General features: G+C 41.7%; 1 protein-coding gene across 1 annotated transcript in view; it reads left to right on the top strand.

Moving 5' to 3' along the window:
* Ddb1 (damage specific DNA binding protein 1) overlaps positions 1–15160 on the top strand; it is a 31566-nt gene that overhangs the window by 3598 nt on the left and 12808 nt on the right. The window contains exons 5-18 of the mRNA XM_076847305.1: positions 1641–1755; positions 2891–2988; positions 3785–3943; positions 4455–4538; positions 5108–5224; positions 5816–5918; positions 9761–9836; positions 9935–10043; positions 12274–12452; positions 12546–12709; positions 12786–12893; positions 13052–13259; positions 14208–14303; positions 14393–14504. Of these exons, the coding sequence (XP_076703420.1) occupies positions 1641–1755; positions 2891–2988; positions 3785–3943; positions 4455–4538; positions 5108–5224; positions 5816–5918; positions 9761–9836; positions 9935–10043; positions 12274–12452; positions 12546–12709; positions 12786–12893; positions 13052–13259; positions 14208–14303; positions 14393–14504 (1728 nt within the window). The remainder of the gene's footprint in view (positions 1–1640; positions 1756–2890; positions 2989–3784; positions 3944–4454; positions 4539–5107; positions 5225–5815; positions 5919–9760; positions 9837–9934; positions 10044–12273; positions 12453–12545; positions 12710–12785; positions 12894–13051; positions 13260–14207; positions 14304–14392; positions 14505–15160) is intronic.

Below are 15160 nucleotides of genomic sequence, written 5' to 3'. Positions count from 1 at the left end.
CTGTTTGTAGGCCTTGGAGGTTTTATAGGGTGACCCAGTTTATGCTTTGTCTGAGTCTCTTACTGGAATGCTAGAGGATTATGAAAACTTAGTCGTAGAGAAATTATCTAGAATTGGCCTTTGTGAGCAAAGAGCAAATGTCTGTATCTGTTTCTAAGAAGAGGTTTGCATTTGTCTAGTACTCATTTTCTGGTGACTTGCTGGCTCTTGACTTCTATTTTAGTCTGTGCCTAAAACTTCAGCAGAGCTGATCCTGGGCAGCTGTTCTCTGGTCCAGATCTGTTAAGTGGGGGTGGGGTTGTGGAGCTCCAGTCTAACATGCCAATATCTTAGTAAAATCCTAGACTTTTAACAAAGGCCTGGCCAGCCTGAGGTCATTCACTTCCATGTGGCTGAATAAATGACAGAAGGAAGTGACTGTCTAATTCCACATAGCAGGGTAGTGTGTATGTCATGTAAACACTCTGGTAGCTGTGTAAAGTGCTGGAAATACTTTTGTACTTTTGTGTATTTCTTAGCGTCACTGTAAGTGTTATAGTCTAAGGCTGGTTGGAATAAAGTTTAATTAAATAAAATTGAAACAGGTTTAGGAGATTTTGTTTGATCTACTAGCTTTCAGAGCTGAAAAAAACAAAAAAACCTGTGAATTTCTCTCCCTTCTGCAGTATTGTAGATATCAGGTCACTAAAACATTAGTGCTGATGATTTTTCAAGGCTGGCTGACTGTTCCCAAATCCAGGGCTGTCAGTTGTGAACCGTCTTCATTTTTCTGTCTCAGTGGCCCCAATTCACCCTTGTTTGAACTTTTTTGTGAAGATGGGTCTTACCCTTACTCAATAATGGGAAGGTCTTTTCATCAACTAAAAATTACTGTCTCCTGTTTCATGCCAACAATTTAATTTGACAAATAATTGAGTGCCTCCCGTGTGAAAGTACTCATGCTTGTGCTTCAGGAGCTGTCACAGTGATTGAGGTGTGGTCCTGCCCTGAAATACATCATTGAATTCCTTCCATAACTTCTTAAACTCTTTTGGCCTTTGTTGAAGCCATTTTCCATTGGCTGTATATAACCTTCTCCCTGTCCCTGCTCTTTAGCTTCGAAAGGTGATTTTGGCAGCCCCAAGACTGACATGAGTCATGATTCCAAAAAAGGAGGGGAAGAGTCACGATTCAGGGGAAGATGGCATTGACAGTGGCAGTACTGAAGAGGAGTCCTCCTGTAGAGGAGCTCTCCCATCACCCCACCCCACAGAATGCTTTTAAGAATTGTGTCTCTCTCTTTTTTTTTTTTTTTAAATCTCTTAAGAGTTACCCTCACAATGTGTTTTTCTCTGGCTATTTTGTAAGTTCCTTGAGGTTGAGGAACATACACACATCTCTGCCAGTGCTCAATGCAAGGTGACAGGTTGATTTTTTTTTTCTGTTGAAACCTTTCTCGGTTGAGGTTTAGAAACCGTAATCTCAGGCAGTGGTCTGCTTGGAAATTGATTAATCACAGGCTCAGCAGATGACTGTTAGCATGCTGATGGACAAAGATGGGAAGAATTGTCTGAACCTGGGTGGTGGTGTCTGGCCCCTTTCAGGACTGGCAGTTCAAGAATCACCATTCCTAGGGGCTAATCTTTCCACCTTCTCCCCAGGACCCTCAGGGGCGGCACGTAAAAACCTATGAGGTGTCTCTCCGAGAGAAGGAGTTCAATAAGGGCCCATGGAAGCAGGAAAACGTAGAGGCTGAAGCCTCCATGGTGATTGCAGGTTGGTTACGGGTTCCGGAATTTGCCTCCCTCCGTTCTCCTGTTCTTGTTGCCTTTCTCACCTTTGGTGCTCTAGCACTGGTGGTGTGTGTTGTTTACCCCTCCTCATCTTCATGTGCTTTTTAATGCTTTTTCCATTTGTCTTTGGATTTTCTGTTTTTACTCCTCCCCTCGAAAGTATAACTTTCCTTTTACTTGAGATGCAGAGTGGCATATGGAGATGAGTCTCATTGTTTTATTGTTGGGCATAACATAAAACTGAAGGAGACCAATAGAGCTTATCTAATCTGACTTCTTTTCATAGATGAGGAAACAGGGCCAGAGGGACTTGCCCAGGCCTGCACAGAAGTGACAAGACCTGGGCGAGAATCCAGGCTGCACCACCCCTTATCCTGTGTTCTTTCCCCAACATTATGTCATCTGTCTTGCCTGGTAGAGAAGTTTTAAAACTCTTTAATTAAGAGAAAATTGACTCTTCTGAATGGTGGCCCTGATAATGGGGGGAATTTACGTTAAGGAACAATGAGGCTTGTTAGAAAGGGTCATGAGTTTGAGAGAGAAAATGGGGAGAATGCACGTGGGAGAACATGAAGAAGATACCCTGCTAATGGAAAGAGCAAAGCACTAGAAGAGAAGCCAAAGCAAACAAAAAACCCTGCTAGGTGCCTGTACTCCCAGCCTCAGGAGACTGAAGTGGGAGGATCAGTTGAGCTAAGGAATTCAAGAGCAGCCTGGGCAGCATAGGGAGATCCCATCTTAAAAGAAAGGATGGGGTTGGGGTTGTGGCTCAGTGGTAGGGCATTTGCCTCACAAGTGTGAGGCACTAGGTTCAATTCTCAGCACTGCATATAAATAAATGAATAAAATAAAGATCCATCAACAACTAAAAAAATATTTTTTAATAAAAGGATGAATCCTTTGGCTGCGTGTAGCTCAATGGCAGAGTGCCTGCTTAGTTTTCTGGAGACCCTGGGACTCTCAAAAGGTTGTTGTTTTTCTTGGTCTTCAATATCCTTTTTAAAATAATGATTATCTTCAAGTTTGCCTTAGGGCTATCTGGATTAGTGCCCTTGCTGCCTCTGGTTTGGCAAGTCCAACGTGCTGAGCATTCTAACCCTGCTGTTTTTCTCCTGCAGTCCCAGAGCCCTTTGGAGGAGCCATCATCATTGGACAGGAGTCAATCACCTATCACAATGGTGACAAATACCTGGCGATTGCCCCTCCTATCATCAAGGTGAACAAGCCTTTTACCTTTTTCTTAGAGCTATTCTTTCTTAGTTCTTACTCTGCTACTCCTTTAGTCCCCTTTTGTCAAAAGGAGATTTACAGACATCTGTCACGTTACTCACTATGTGTGTAAACAAATGGTTTGGCCTGTTTTGCTTACAAAGAGCTTGCTTGTTAAGTAAAAGAAATACCAATCAAAATAGGTTTATCCTATTCATCAACTTGGGCAACTTTAAGAAGGAAAAAGTTTTGATTCAAATCATATAATATACTGATAAATTATTGCTAAGTTATGTTGATAAATTATATAGAAATTAAAAAATGAGTCAAAAATTTTCAAGCCTCAACATTCAAATCATGAAAATTAAACCTTAAAAACTTAATAAAAAATCTTCTTTTTGGGAATAAAGAATAACATCAGTGATACATTCAGAGTCTAGTGAAATAATTGCACCTGCAGCTTCTCACTTTCTATTTTTTGCAGCAAGTTCTAGGAATTGAACTCAGGGGCTCAAACACGCTAGGCAAGGGCTCTGCCACTGAGCTACACCCTCTAGGCCCCCTAATTCTATATATTTTTGTTTTACGTAGAACGATATGTGAGTAAACATTTAGGGTATATTAATTGAGTGCCTCACAAAATCATTTTCATGGTAAAAATTATAAATAGAGCTGTCCATTTTTTATCATGTAATGTAAGTAGACTGTATTCCTTGCTGGTGAAATGGCTGGATTTGGTAAAGGGAGTGGTCAGCTCAGGTTTGTGTGATGTTACTCTGAGGACTGTTCCCTTCCACTGGCAGCAAAGCACAATTGTGTGCCACAATCGGGTGGATCCTAACGGTTCTAGATACCTACTGGGAGACATGGAGGGACGACTCTTCATGCTGCTTTTGGAGAAGGAGGAGCAGATGGATGGCACTGTCACCCTCAAAGATCTCCGTGTGGAACTCCTCGGAGAGGTAGGATTTGTCCCTACTCCTCTGCCTCATCTCCTAGGTGCCTAGTGATGATGGATGTGTTTTCTCACTTCTGTTCTGGGAATTATGTTGCTTAACAACTAGCAACAAGCTGTCAGTCCTAATGTGAAAAAGTTTATTTTCAAATGAGTTATATGTTAGAGAATCTCACAGGCTCCTAGGCACTACCTCAAGCAGAAACAAATGATACAGTATGGAATTAAAAGATTAATGTAGTGTTGATAGTCCTGGGAGGGGGTTCTTAAAAAGCTAAATGCTTATACAGTGACGTTTAGAGGTTTGGAGCGGCATGTACAAGATAAATTATAGACTTTTCTGAGTGGAGGGGTGAATCATAAACTTCAATGATATAGTAGTGACATTTGCTTAGTGTGACCTGGGATTTGAGTGGAGAAAAGTTTCTGAATGGTGGCTGCAGTGGAGAGTTTCTCTGTAGGTGTTAGAGGCCATGTGGGCTCCATCCTGATTTCTCTCATGTGCTGACTTTTTCTAGACCTCCATTGCTGAATGCCTGACGTACCTCGATAATGGTGTTGTGTTTGTCGGGTCTCGCTTAGGTGATTCCCAGCTTGTGAAGGTGAGAGGACATCTTTCCGGTTTCTTTCTTTTTTTTTTTTTTGCTGTACTTACTGTTTCTTCATCAAATTTCTCTGTGTTTGTGCCTCTCACACTTTTTCCACATCCCTGCTCTGCAGCTTTCTACTTAGTTAATTTAACAACCTACCCCTGATTTGCTCTTTGAGCAAATGTGTCAGGCAAGGTGCTAGGTGCTGTGGGTGCCATGACGAGCAAGACCTGGTTTCTACTCTCAAATAGGTCACAGTGTAAGGTAATGGATCCCCTCTAGAGTACTAACACTGGACCTGCTCTGCAAAAAAAAAATGCATGCAAACATTTTACTTTAATTTTTAAAATCACTGCTTCTCTGAAATCCGTGTATAAGACCCTGAATTAGAACTTGCTGACTAGTTAGCATGTCACATGGAGTAGCCATGTTCCTTAAGTTAACAGTCCCCTTCTAGGAGCATCTGTTGGAGTACAAGAAGGACAGATCTACAGGATTGAGAGTTTCTTTTGGATAATAACCATCTCTACTGTTGGTCTGTTAGGGGTTGTTCTGGGACTAATATCTTTCTTTCCTCTTAGCTCAATGTTGACAGCAATGAACAAGGCTCCTATGTAGTGGCCATGGAAACCTTTACCAATTTAGGACCCATCGTGGATATGTGCGTGGTGGACCTGGAGAGGCAGGGGCAGGGACAGGTAAGAGGGTTATGTGGAGATGGATACTTGGTATGCCTACTCAAACTGTCAAGCCCACTTAAACTGTCATGCTCACTCAAACTGTTCTTGTTGTGCTTATCTAGAAGTGTACACTGAAAATACTTTTAAGAGCTTTACTCACTAATCCCAGGGATGTAAGGAAAACTTTCATTCATTACGTGTCTGTCTTCATCTGCCAAGCACCTTATATACATTACCCTGCTAGACAGGAATTGATTCTTGGCCATCTGAGAAGTAAAAAAATTTAGGGCTGACAAAGTTTGAATAACTTGCCCAATGTTACCTGCGTAATAAATGGCAGGAGTGCCTGGCTCCAGATCATTGCTCTTTCTAGTAAACTAGACTTTGGATCTAAGCAAGCTTGTGAGGAGCAATCAATGGTGGGAGCTTCTTGACTTCCAGAAGTAAGACATCCTGTCTGCTTGGCATATTTGAGCGACTCTGGAAATCGACCTCTGCTAAATCTGCAGTCTCAAACTGAGCTCTATAGTAAGGGTGCTGGGATTTAGGGATAGCATGTATGATTGCTCCAGTGTTGGTAATTCTTAGAAACCTTTTCTCTACTTGCAGCTGGTCACTTGCTCTGGGGCTTTCAAGGAAGGTTCCTTGCGGATCATCCGGAATGGAATTGGAATCCATGAACATGCCAGTATCGACTTACCAGGCATCAAAGGTAGTTTCTCCGTGGACAAAGGCTGTAGGTCTTGGGTTTGTTACCTATCATGAAGACATTTGGTGTGAGCCAGAGCAAAATAAAGGAGTAAGAAGAGGCATTACAAGTCTTGTGGTAGGATCTTGAACATATTTTAAAGAAAAAAGGAAAACTTAAAAAAAAATAACTGATCAAATTCAGGTATTGAAATAGAGGAGTAGGGAAAGAAGAAAGGAGTATAGGTTAAATGTAATGGTTAGACAGAAGAACTGATAGAATTCTTAAACATAAGTGTACATGTATAAACATTTTTTTGTGTGTGTTTGGTACTGGGGTGGGGGTTGAACCCAGGGATGCTCTACCACTTAGCCATACCCCCAGCTCTTTTATTTATTCATTTTAAAATATTTATTTTTTAATTGTAGTTGGACATAACATCTTTATTTCACTTGTTTATTTTTGTATGTGGTGCTGAGGTCATACCCAGGGTCTCGCATGTGCGAGGTGAGCGCTCAAGAAGATATAAATCTTCTTGAATTTCAGAAGAATTATAATCAAAAGGAGATTAGAAAAAGGCTATATAGTGAAAGATTTTTACAATGTATAAATAGTAAACACAACCTGAAACAGTAGAGTTTATATCACACATATCATGTCACTAAGTGTGGTGGGTGAAATTCACCTATTAGGAAGGAGAAATGTCAGATCGAATCTAAAGCAAAATCAACTTTAAGTTGTACATTTTGTGAAAAGTAAGTCAGAGTACTAAGACAGGATGAGAAAAGACAAATAGAGGTGCATGGAAGTACACAGGAAAAGATAACTGTAAAACCTAAGAATCAGCTGAAAAACTTACAGATAAGATTTAAAAAAAAAATATGTATTTTTTTTAGTTTTAGGTGGACACATTATCTCTTGTTTTTGTGGTGCTGAGGATTGAACCCAGTGCCTCATGCATGCTAGGCGAGCACTCTACCATTGAGCCACAACCTCAGCCCCAGATAAGAATTCTTAAGTCAACAAGGTATAAGAATAATACATTGAAATCAATAGTTTTCATGTATACATAGTCAACTAGAAGGAATAGTGGAGGAAAAGAGACAGCTTAACAATAATAAACGTAAAATACCAAGAAATAACTAGATTTTTTATTTTCTTGACCTAAAAAAGTTCAAGTAGAAAAAGAAGTAAGAATAGCTAGCAAACTTCAAAAAGAGTAATGAGAAGGAACTAATCCTTATCAGATATTAAAACCCTCTTGGAAGCCTCAGTAATTGAAAGTATACCCGGGGGCTGGACATGTAGCTAGCTCAGTGATGGAGTGTTTGCCTAGCGTGATCAAGGCCCTGAGTGTGATCTTTAGCACTGCACCTATGGTCCCAGCTATCCTAAAGGCTGAGGTAAGGGGATCACTTAAACCCAGAGTTCCAAGGCAAGCTGGCAATATAGAGGTACCCTTGTCAACCCCCCCCCCCCGCAAAAAAAAGTAGTGTATTATTGGTGCATGGATAGACAAAATCTCAAAGAAGATTCATAAAGTCCATAAATAGAATTGCATGTGAAAATATATTTTATGATAGTGGTGGCATCTCGATTCAGTGGGATAGAGATGATTGGTAGTCACTTCTGAAATGATAAATTTGGTTATAATTTTATCTGTTTTATCTACTGCTCATTATATACTTTACTAGAAGCTAAATAGTTTTAATGTAAAAAATAAAATATGAAGTATAGAAGAAAAAGTGAATTCCTTTATAATTTTGGAATGGGGAATGTCTTTTAAACTATGTAACAAGATACAGAAGCTAAAAAGGTCAATAAATTCAACTACATAAAATCAAAACATTTCTGTAAATAAAAACAGAAAACATTGCAAGCTGAGTCAGAAGAAATGACAGCTACAAGAGTTGTGGTTCAATCTTTTAGACAAAAGCCCAGTCTCCCTAATTTATAACAAATTTCACAAAGAAACCACCAGATTTTCTGTTCCCCAATTGGCAAAGGATATGTATGGATAGGTAACAGGCGTCACATAAGAAAAATGCAAATCAGAAGTAAGCAGCAGGGTCTGAGGACGTGGTTCAGTGGTGGAGTGCTTATCTAGCACATGTGGGGCACTGGGTTCGATGCTCAGCACCACATAAAAATAAATAAATAAAGGTATTGTGTCCATCTACCATTAAAAAAAAAAAAAACAAGAAAAACAAAAAGCAGCAAGCTGGGTACAGTGGCGCACACCTGTAATCCCAGTGGCTAGAGAGGCTAAGATAGGAGGATCTTGAGTTCAAAGCCAGCCTCAGCAATGGTGAGGCACTAACCAACTCGGTGAGACCCTGTCTCTAAATAAAATACAAAATAGGGCTGAGGATGTGGCTCAGTGGCCAAGTGCCCCTGAGTTCAATTCTCGGTACAAAAAAAAAAGCAAGCAGCCATACCATTCTTTTCTAGAGAAGGAAATGTGTTAACATGAAGCATTGCATTTTGAGGCACAGATGGTGATACATGTTTGTAATCCCAACTGTTTGGAAGGCTTGAAGCTGAAGCCAGTTGCAAGTTTGAGGCCAGCCTAGGCAACTTAGACTGTCTCAAAAAAAAAAAATGCTAAGGATATCGTTCAGTGGTAGAGTGTTTCTCTAATATGTGCAAGGTTGTGGGTCCAATCTCCAGGACCACCAAAAAAAAAAAAAAAAAAGAAAGTTGATTTTTGTGATTTAGCTGCAATCCCAGTTCTGAGAAGCTACTCCACAGACCTTCGTGTGTACAAAGTGGCGTGGGTGCAAGCTTATCCCTTATGGTGTTATATGTTAGAGCACAATGTTGAGAAAGTGTCAGTGGAGACTTGTCAATAAATGGGTCTATCTGTCTAATTTTACTGTGTAGGGATAGAAAATGAAGAAGTGCTGTGTTCTCATAAGGGCTCCAAATAGCTTGTTAAGTAAAAAGAACAGTGATAGTATATTATGTCTGTATTTGCTTGTAATAATGTTTATCCTATTTCCTTAAATTAAAAAAAAAAAATTAGAAGGCTAGATGAAAAATGGGTAGGGATGACCTTGGGGGGTGGGTTGGAAAGATATGGCGGTGAGACAATTCTGTGAACTTTTTAAAAGAATCATCTTTTTGGGGTGCTGGGGTCAAACCTAGGACCTCATACATGCTAGGCAAGTGCTCTACCACTGAACTACATTCCCAAACCTAAGAATAAATTTTAACTTTGAGTCATGGAAAAATATTACCCAGTCTAAAATTAAAATGTAAAATATTGCTAGGTGGGGTGGCACACGCTTGTAATCCCAGTGATTTGGAAGGCTGGGGTAGGAGGATTACACACTTGAGGCCAGTCAGGACATCTTAGACCTGGTCTCAATAAATTAAAAGGGCTAGGGATGTAACTCAGTGGTAATGACCCCTGAGTTCAGTCTCCAGTACCAAAAACAAATAAATAAATATAAAATATCAGGCTCAAAACAGTTAAAAAATTTATTTTGTGGTACTGGGGATTGAGCTCATGGTCTTTTGCATGCTAGGCAGGTACTGTACCACAGAGCTATATCCTTGGCCCATTTTAGAATTTTATTTTGAAATGGAGGTTTTAATAGGTTGCCCAGGCTGGCCTTGAATTCATAAGCCTCCACCTCCCAAGTACCTGGGATTATAGGTGTGAGCCACCTGTCCCAGTTCAAAAAAGTTTTTTAAAATCTCTGATTTCTTCAGAAAAGCACAGAAAAGCACAAAGGGAATTTGAGCTCAGGACTCTGACTCCCACTTTCTTGCTCCTGTGTGAGTCAGGCTGTCCTTCCCTTAGGTATGCAAGTTGAGCATTGGTCTGTGGTGTCTCTCTTAATCCTTTCTCCTTGTTCCAGGTTTATGGCCGCTGCGGTCTGACCCCAACCGAGAGACTGATGACACTTTGGTGCTTTCTTTTGTTGGCCAGACACGGTAAGGATGGTTCTAGTTCTAGCTTTGGGCGCTAGGATGAAGGTTGTGAGGTGGGTAAGGTGGTCCCAGACTAACTCAGGCCTTTGGTCCTGCTGCAGAGTTCTCATGCTAAATGGAGAAGAGGTGGAAGAAACTGAACTGATGGGTTTTGTGGATGATCAGCAGACTTTCTTCTGTGGTAATGTGGCTCATCAGCAGCTTATCCAGGTAATGACTGAGGAAGGGCACACTTTACCATTTACTTAAATTTTGCCTAGAGTGCAGTACAGAGTACCACTGGATTTTAAGACCATTATGTTTTTAAAAAAAAAAAAATTATTTACTTTTGGTACCTGGGATTGAACCCAGGGCGCTTAACCTCTGAGCCACATCCCTAGCCGCTCCCCCTCCCATTTTTCTTTTTTCTTTTTTTTTTTTTTTTTCTTCCCAGTTAACAACTAAGTTGCTTGGGGCCTCACTAAGTTGCTGAGGCTGGTTTCGAACATATGATTGTCCTGCCTCAGCCTCCCTAGCTATGGGATTACAAATGTGCACCACTGCATCTGGCGTAAAACCATCAGTTTTTATGACACTGAAAATAATGGAGGAATTCAGGTTGGTGGGGGGAGGTATCACCTGATAACAACTTTTTTTTTGTACTAAGGATTGAACCTACAGTCTCTTTACCACTGAGCTATATCTCCAGTCTTTTTCATTTTTATTTTGAGATAGGGTCCCATCAAGCTGCTTAGGGCCTTACTAAGTTGGTGAGGCTGGCCTTGAACCCATTATTTCTCCTGTCTCAGCCTCCCAAGTTGCTAGGATTATAGGTGTATGCCATTGTGCCCAACAGAAATAACAATTTTTGACTTCATGGTTGCTCCTCTTAGGTTTATTTTTCTTCCACAATTGTACAAGTATTGTATTTATTGATGGGGTCTCTTTTACACACAATTATATATGTTTGGGTCCTATTTTAGCACTTTGTATTATATCTTCTGAGACCATCAAACTTTTTCTCTATTGTAACTCTGATACATTTGGAATACTGAAAGCACAAAGAAAGACAAAAAATTATGATGCTTTCATCCACATGATCATTGGCAGCCCCATGCACATGTTAATCACAACCAGTGCTCTTCTTCTGTGCTTATCCTTACCTGAAATCTGTCTGTGACATGGGGCAGATAGCCATTTGGCATTTATCGACAAGAGCCTGATTTCTGAACACCCTCCCACCTCCCAGCCATCTTTTGGAGTGGAGTGACTTGACAGCTTTTAGTTTTTTCTTTGATATCTAAACTGTTCTCTGTTTTTGTGGTCAGAGTCAGGGTCTTCCTGGTGAAGATTAATGAACTGTGTCATCTTTTTATCCACTGATTTTCCTCTTAGCCAATTGGCAGTGACATACTAGTAAGAACTAAAGGGCAAATTCTGTCTGTGGACCAGGTGTGAAATGAGCCCAATAAGTCTTTGTTTTGTCCCTGGTATATAAGAATTGATCTGAAGGCTGGCATCAGCCTACTTACCTATTATTTTATCCTTAAATGTAAACTCAGTCATGACAGCCCAGATAAATCAATAGATGCAATGTTATCAACTTTTTTGTTTAATTTCAGTGATAAAATAAAATTGTAAAATATATTTCAGGGGCTCGGAGTGGTGTTCAGTTGCAGAGCAGATGCTTAGTAAGCATAGCATGCATGAAAGCCTGGGTTTGCTTCCCAGCACCAAAACAAGCAAATGCATGTTACAATACAGTTTGTAGCCTTCACTAAGGACCTTCAAGTAATTTTAATGACTCTTGCATAGTTAAGAACTTGGATATCCTGAAGGTCTCATTTTGGTGCTGAAAGAAACTGCTAGACTAGTCATCACAGACTGATGCCATTGATACCTTTTCCCAGGGTGCAGTTTGCATTACTCTAGCAAGCCTCATTTGAGTGAAATAGGATCCACCCATCCTGGTTGTAAGCAGCTTTAAGGCAGTCTCTTTCAGGGCTGCATCAAAAATGTTGGTGGTAATTAATCATTGGAAGACTGTGGGAAAAGCCCTCCATATCCATATGTTCTGCATCCATGGAATCAACTAACCCTGGACTGAAAATATTTGAGAGGAAAAATTGCCGTTTGTACTCAACATGTACAGATACTTTTTCTTGTCCTCATTTTCTAAACAAAGTATATAGCAACTACTTAGCTAGCATTGACGTTGTTTTAGGAATTATAAATAATCTAGAGATGATTTGTAGTATATGGGAGAGTGTGTGTAGGTATATACAAATACCATTTTATATGAGGGGCTTGAGCAACTGCAGATTTTGGTTCCCGCTGGGGTCCTAGACCCAGTCCCCTGTGGCTACTGAGGGATGATGATAGGGCAGAAGAGATTTCATGTAGCTTATTAGGTCTCTACAAGTGCAACATTGACCCCTTTCCACTGCTGCTATTTCTCTAGATCACTTCGGCATCTGTGAGGTTGGTCTCTCAAGAGCCCAAAGCTCTGGTCAGTGAGTGGAAGGAACCTCAGGGCAAGAACATCAGCGTGGCCTCATGCAATAGCAGTCAGGTGGTGGTTGCTGTGGGGAGGGCCCTTTACTACCTGCAGATCCATCCGCAGGAGCTCCGGCAGGTCAGGTGTGTGTGATTTGTCACTTGTTTTCTCCCCTGTTCTCTGGGACTGCTTTGGTTCTTGAATTTCCTTATTCTGCCATATTCCTTTTTGTTTAGCCATACAGAAATGGAACATGAGGTGGCTTGCTTGGACATCACCCCATTAGGGGACAGCAATGGACTATCCCCACTTTGTGCCATTGGCCTCTGGACAGACATCTCTGCCCGTATCTTGAAACTGCCTTCTTTTGAACTACTGCACAAGGAGATGCTGGGTGGAGGTATATGTCATTTGGTGACTTGGGGTGGGATCACTTGGAATGTGTTACAAAAACTTAATGTCCTTCTTTCCTACAGAGATTATTCCCCGCTCCATCCTGATGACCACTTTTGAGAGTAGCCACTACCTCCTTTGTGCCTTGGGAGATGGAGCCCTTTTCTACTTTGGGCTCAACATTGAGACAGGTAGGAAGAGCGTTGGAGTGAGGGGCTCTTCCAGACAGGGAGTGTTGAGCTACACGGAGTTCTTGGCCTCAGGCCTCTGCTTTGAACCTTCTTCCCACCCAGCGGTTTGTCTTGTTTTCTTTCCTTCTCACTGAATCTTGATGTCATTCTTTCTGTAGGCTTGTTGAGCGACCGAAAGAAGGTGACTTTGGGCACCCAGCCCACAGTGTTGAGGACTTTTCGTTCTCTTTCTACCACCAACGTCTTTGCTTGCTCTGACCGGCCCACTGTCATCTATAGCAGCAACCACAAGTTGGTCTTCTCCAATGTCAACCTCAAGGAAGTGAATTACATGTGTCCCCTCAACTCAGATGGTTACCCTGACAGGTGAGCTGCTTTTTCTTTCTTCAGCACGAGCCACTGATTGAGGTCATCATGTTGTCTTCAAACCCTTCCGTTCAAGCTTTTTCCTAGTGTCAAAGTTAGTAAATAGCTGTGGTGGGAAGTGTAAGGCAGAGATTCTCACTTCTGGTTGTCCATTAGAAACACTAAGAAGTTTTTAAAAAACAAAAAACACAGATTTGAGGTGATAATGTCCTGTGGAGAGTGCTTGCCTAGGATATGTGAGGCCCTGGATGTAGTCCATCCCTGGTGCTGTAGACAAATAAAAAGAGCTTTATCTTTTTTTTCTTGGAGTCTGATTGAGTAGATCTGAGGTTCAACTGTATAATATATATTTTTAGAAAACTTCTCAAGTGATTCAGTTGATTAAACTTCAGAACCCCAGATTCAGGCATCATCATGTACTCCTCTGGAGCAGGGTTTCTTAAGGGTAGCCCCAACCAAAGCCAGCACTATTTGGGAACTTCTTACAAATGTGAATTCTGAAGCTGGGGTTATAGTTCAGTGGTAGAGAGGAAGGCCTGTGTTTGAGTTCCAGCACCAAAAGAAAAAAAGAACTGTAAAGGTTGGTGGCAGTAAACCCCTGCAGCTAGCCGTTGCTGGTACACACACGGTAGTGTGAGAATCACTGTCCTGCTTAGATCAGGAGCACTTGGTTTGTCAACCTTGGCTTCACATCATCATCACATAGAAAACTGTTAAGAATCTAAACCCAGACCCATCCAGTCCAGTTAAATAGGAGTGTCTTGTGGGTGGAACTAGGCATCGGAATGAACTCTTCCCAAGTAATTTTTAGCAGAATCAAGGTTGAGACCCTGCCCTAGAGTAAGCTGGTATAATTCTACCTTGTTTTTCTTCCCTCTGTGGAGTTGCTTCGTGGAATCCTTCCCTTCCTTGGGTCTACTCAATCTAAACCCAGACCCTTCTTTCCAGCCTGGCACTGGCCAACAACAGCACCCTCACCATTGGCACCATTGATGAGATCCAGAAGCTGCACATTCGCACGGTTCCTCTCTACGAGTCTCCCAGGTGAGTGCAGGCCGTGGGAACTGCCAGGAGTGGGTGGAGAACGCCTCTGATTTTCTGAGTGGCCCTGTTGTTCTGTACTTGTTGTGCAGGAAGATCTGTTATCAGGAAGTGTCCCAGTGCTTTGGGGTCCTCTCCAGCCGCATTGAAGTTCAAGACACAAGTGGAGGCACAACTGCCCTGAGGCCCAGTGCCAGCACCCAGGTGAGGGCAGCAGACAAAGAAATGATGGTAGGGACCAGTAGACTTTCTGCAAAGGGTCAGATGGGAAGTGTTTTCATCTTTGCAAGTCAAATGGGGTCAGTCTTAGCTTCTCACATTTGTCATTGTAGCCTGAAAGGCAACAGGTGGGCCTAGCTGGTTCCAGTAAAACATTATAAAAAATGGTTGCTAGCTGGGCGTGGCAGCACACGCCTGTAATCCAAACTACTCAGGAGGCTGAGACAGGAAGATGGCAATTTCTTTCTTTTCGGTGCCCAGGGATTGAACCCCCAGGGGTACTTAACCACTGAGCAACATCCACAACCCTTTTATTTAAAATTTTGAGATAGAATCTTGTTAAGTTGCTCAGGGCTTTATTAAATTGCTGAGGCTGGCTTTGAACTTGGGATCCTCCTGCCTAAGCTTCCCAGGCTGCTGGGGTTACAGGCGTGAAACACTGTCCCTGGCAAGGATGGTGATTTTTGAGGTCAGCCTGAGTAACTTGGGGAGATCCTGTGTGGAAACAAAAAATTTAAAGGGTGAGGATGTAGCTCAGTGGTAGGGTGCCTCTGGATTCACTCCTTTGCTGCAAAAGAGAAGCAAACATGGTTGCTGCCTGATAACTTTGCATCAGGGACAATTCCTGTTGTCCTATCAGT

Source organism: Callospermophilus lateralis, chromosome 2 (assembly GCF_048772815.1).
Source record: "Callospermophilus lateralis isolate mCalLat2 chromosome 2, mCalLat2.hap1, whole genome shotgun sequence".
In the NCBI taxonomy this organism is placed as follows: domain Eukaryota; kingdom Metazoa; phylum Chordata; class Mammalia; order Rodentia; family Sciuridae; genus Callospermophilus; species Callospermophilus lateralis.
Note: the sequence above shows the minus strand (reverse complement) of the source record. Positions and strands in the feature narration are given on the sequence as shown.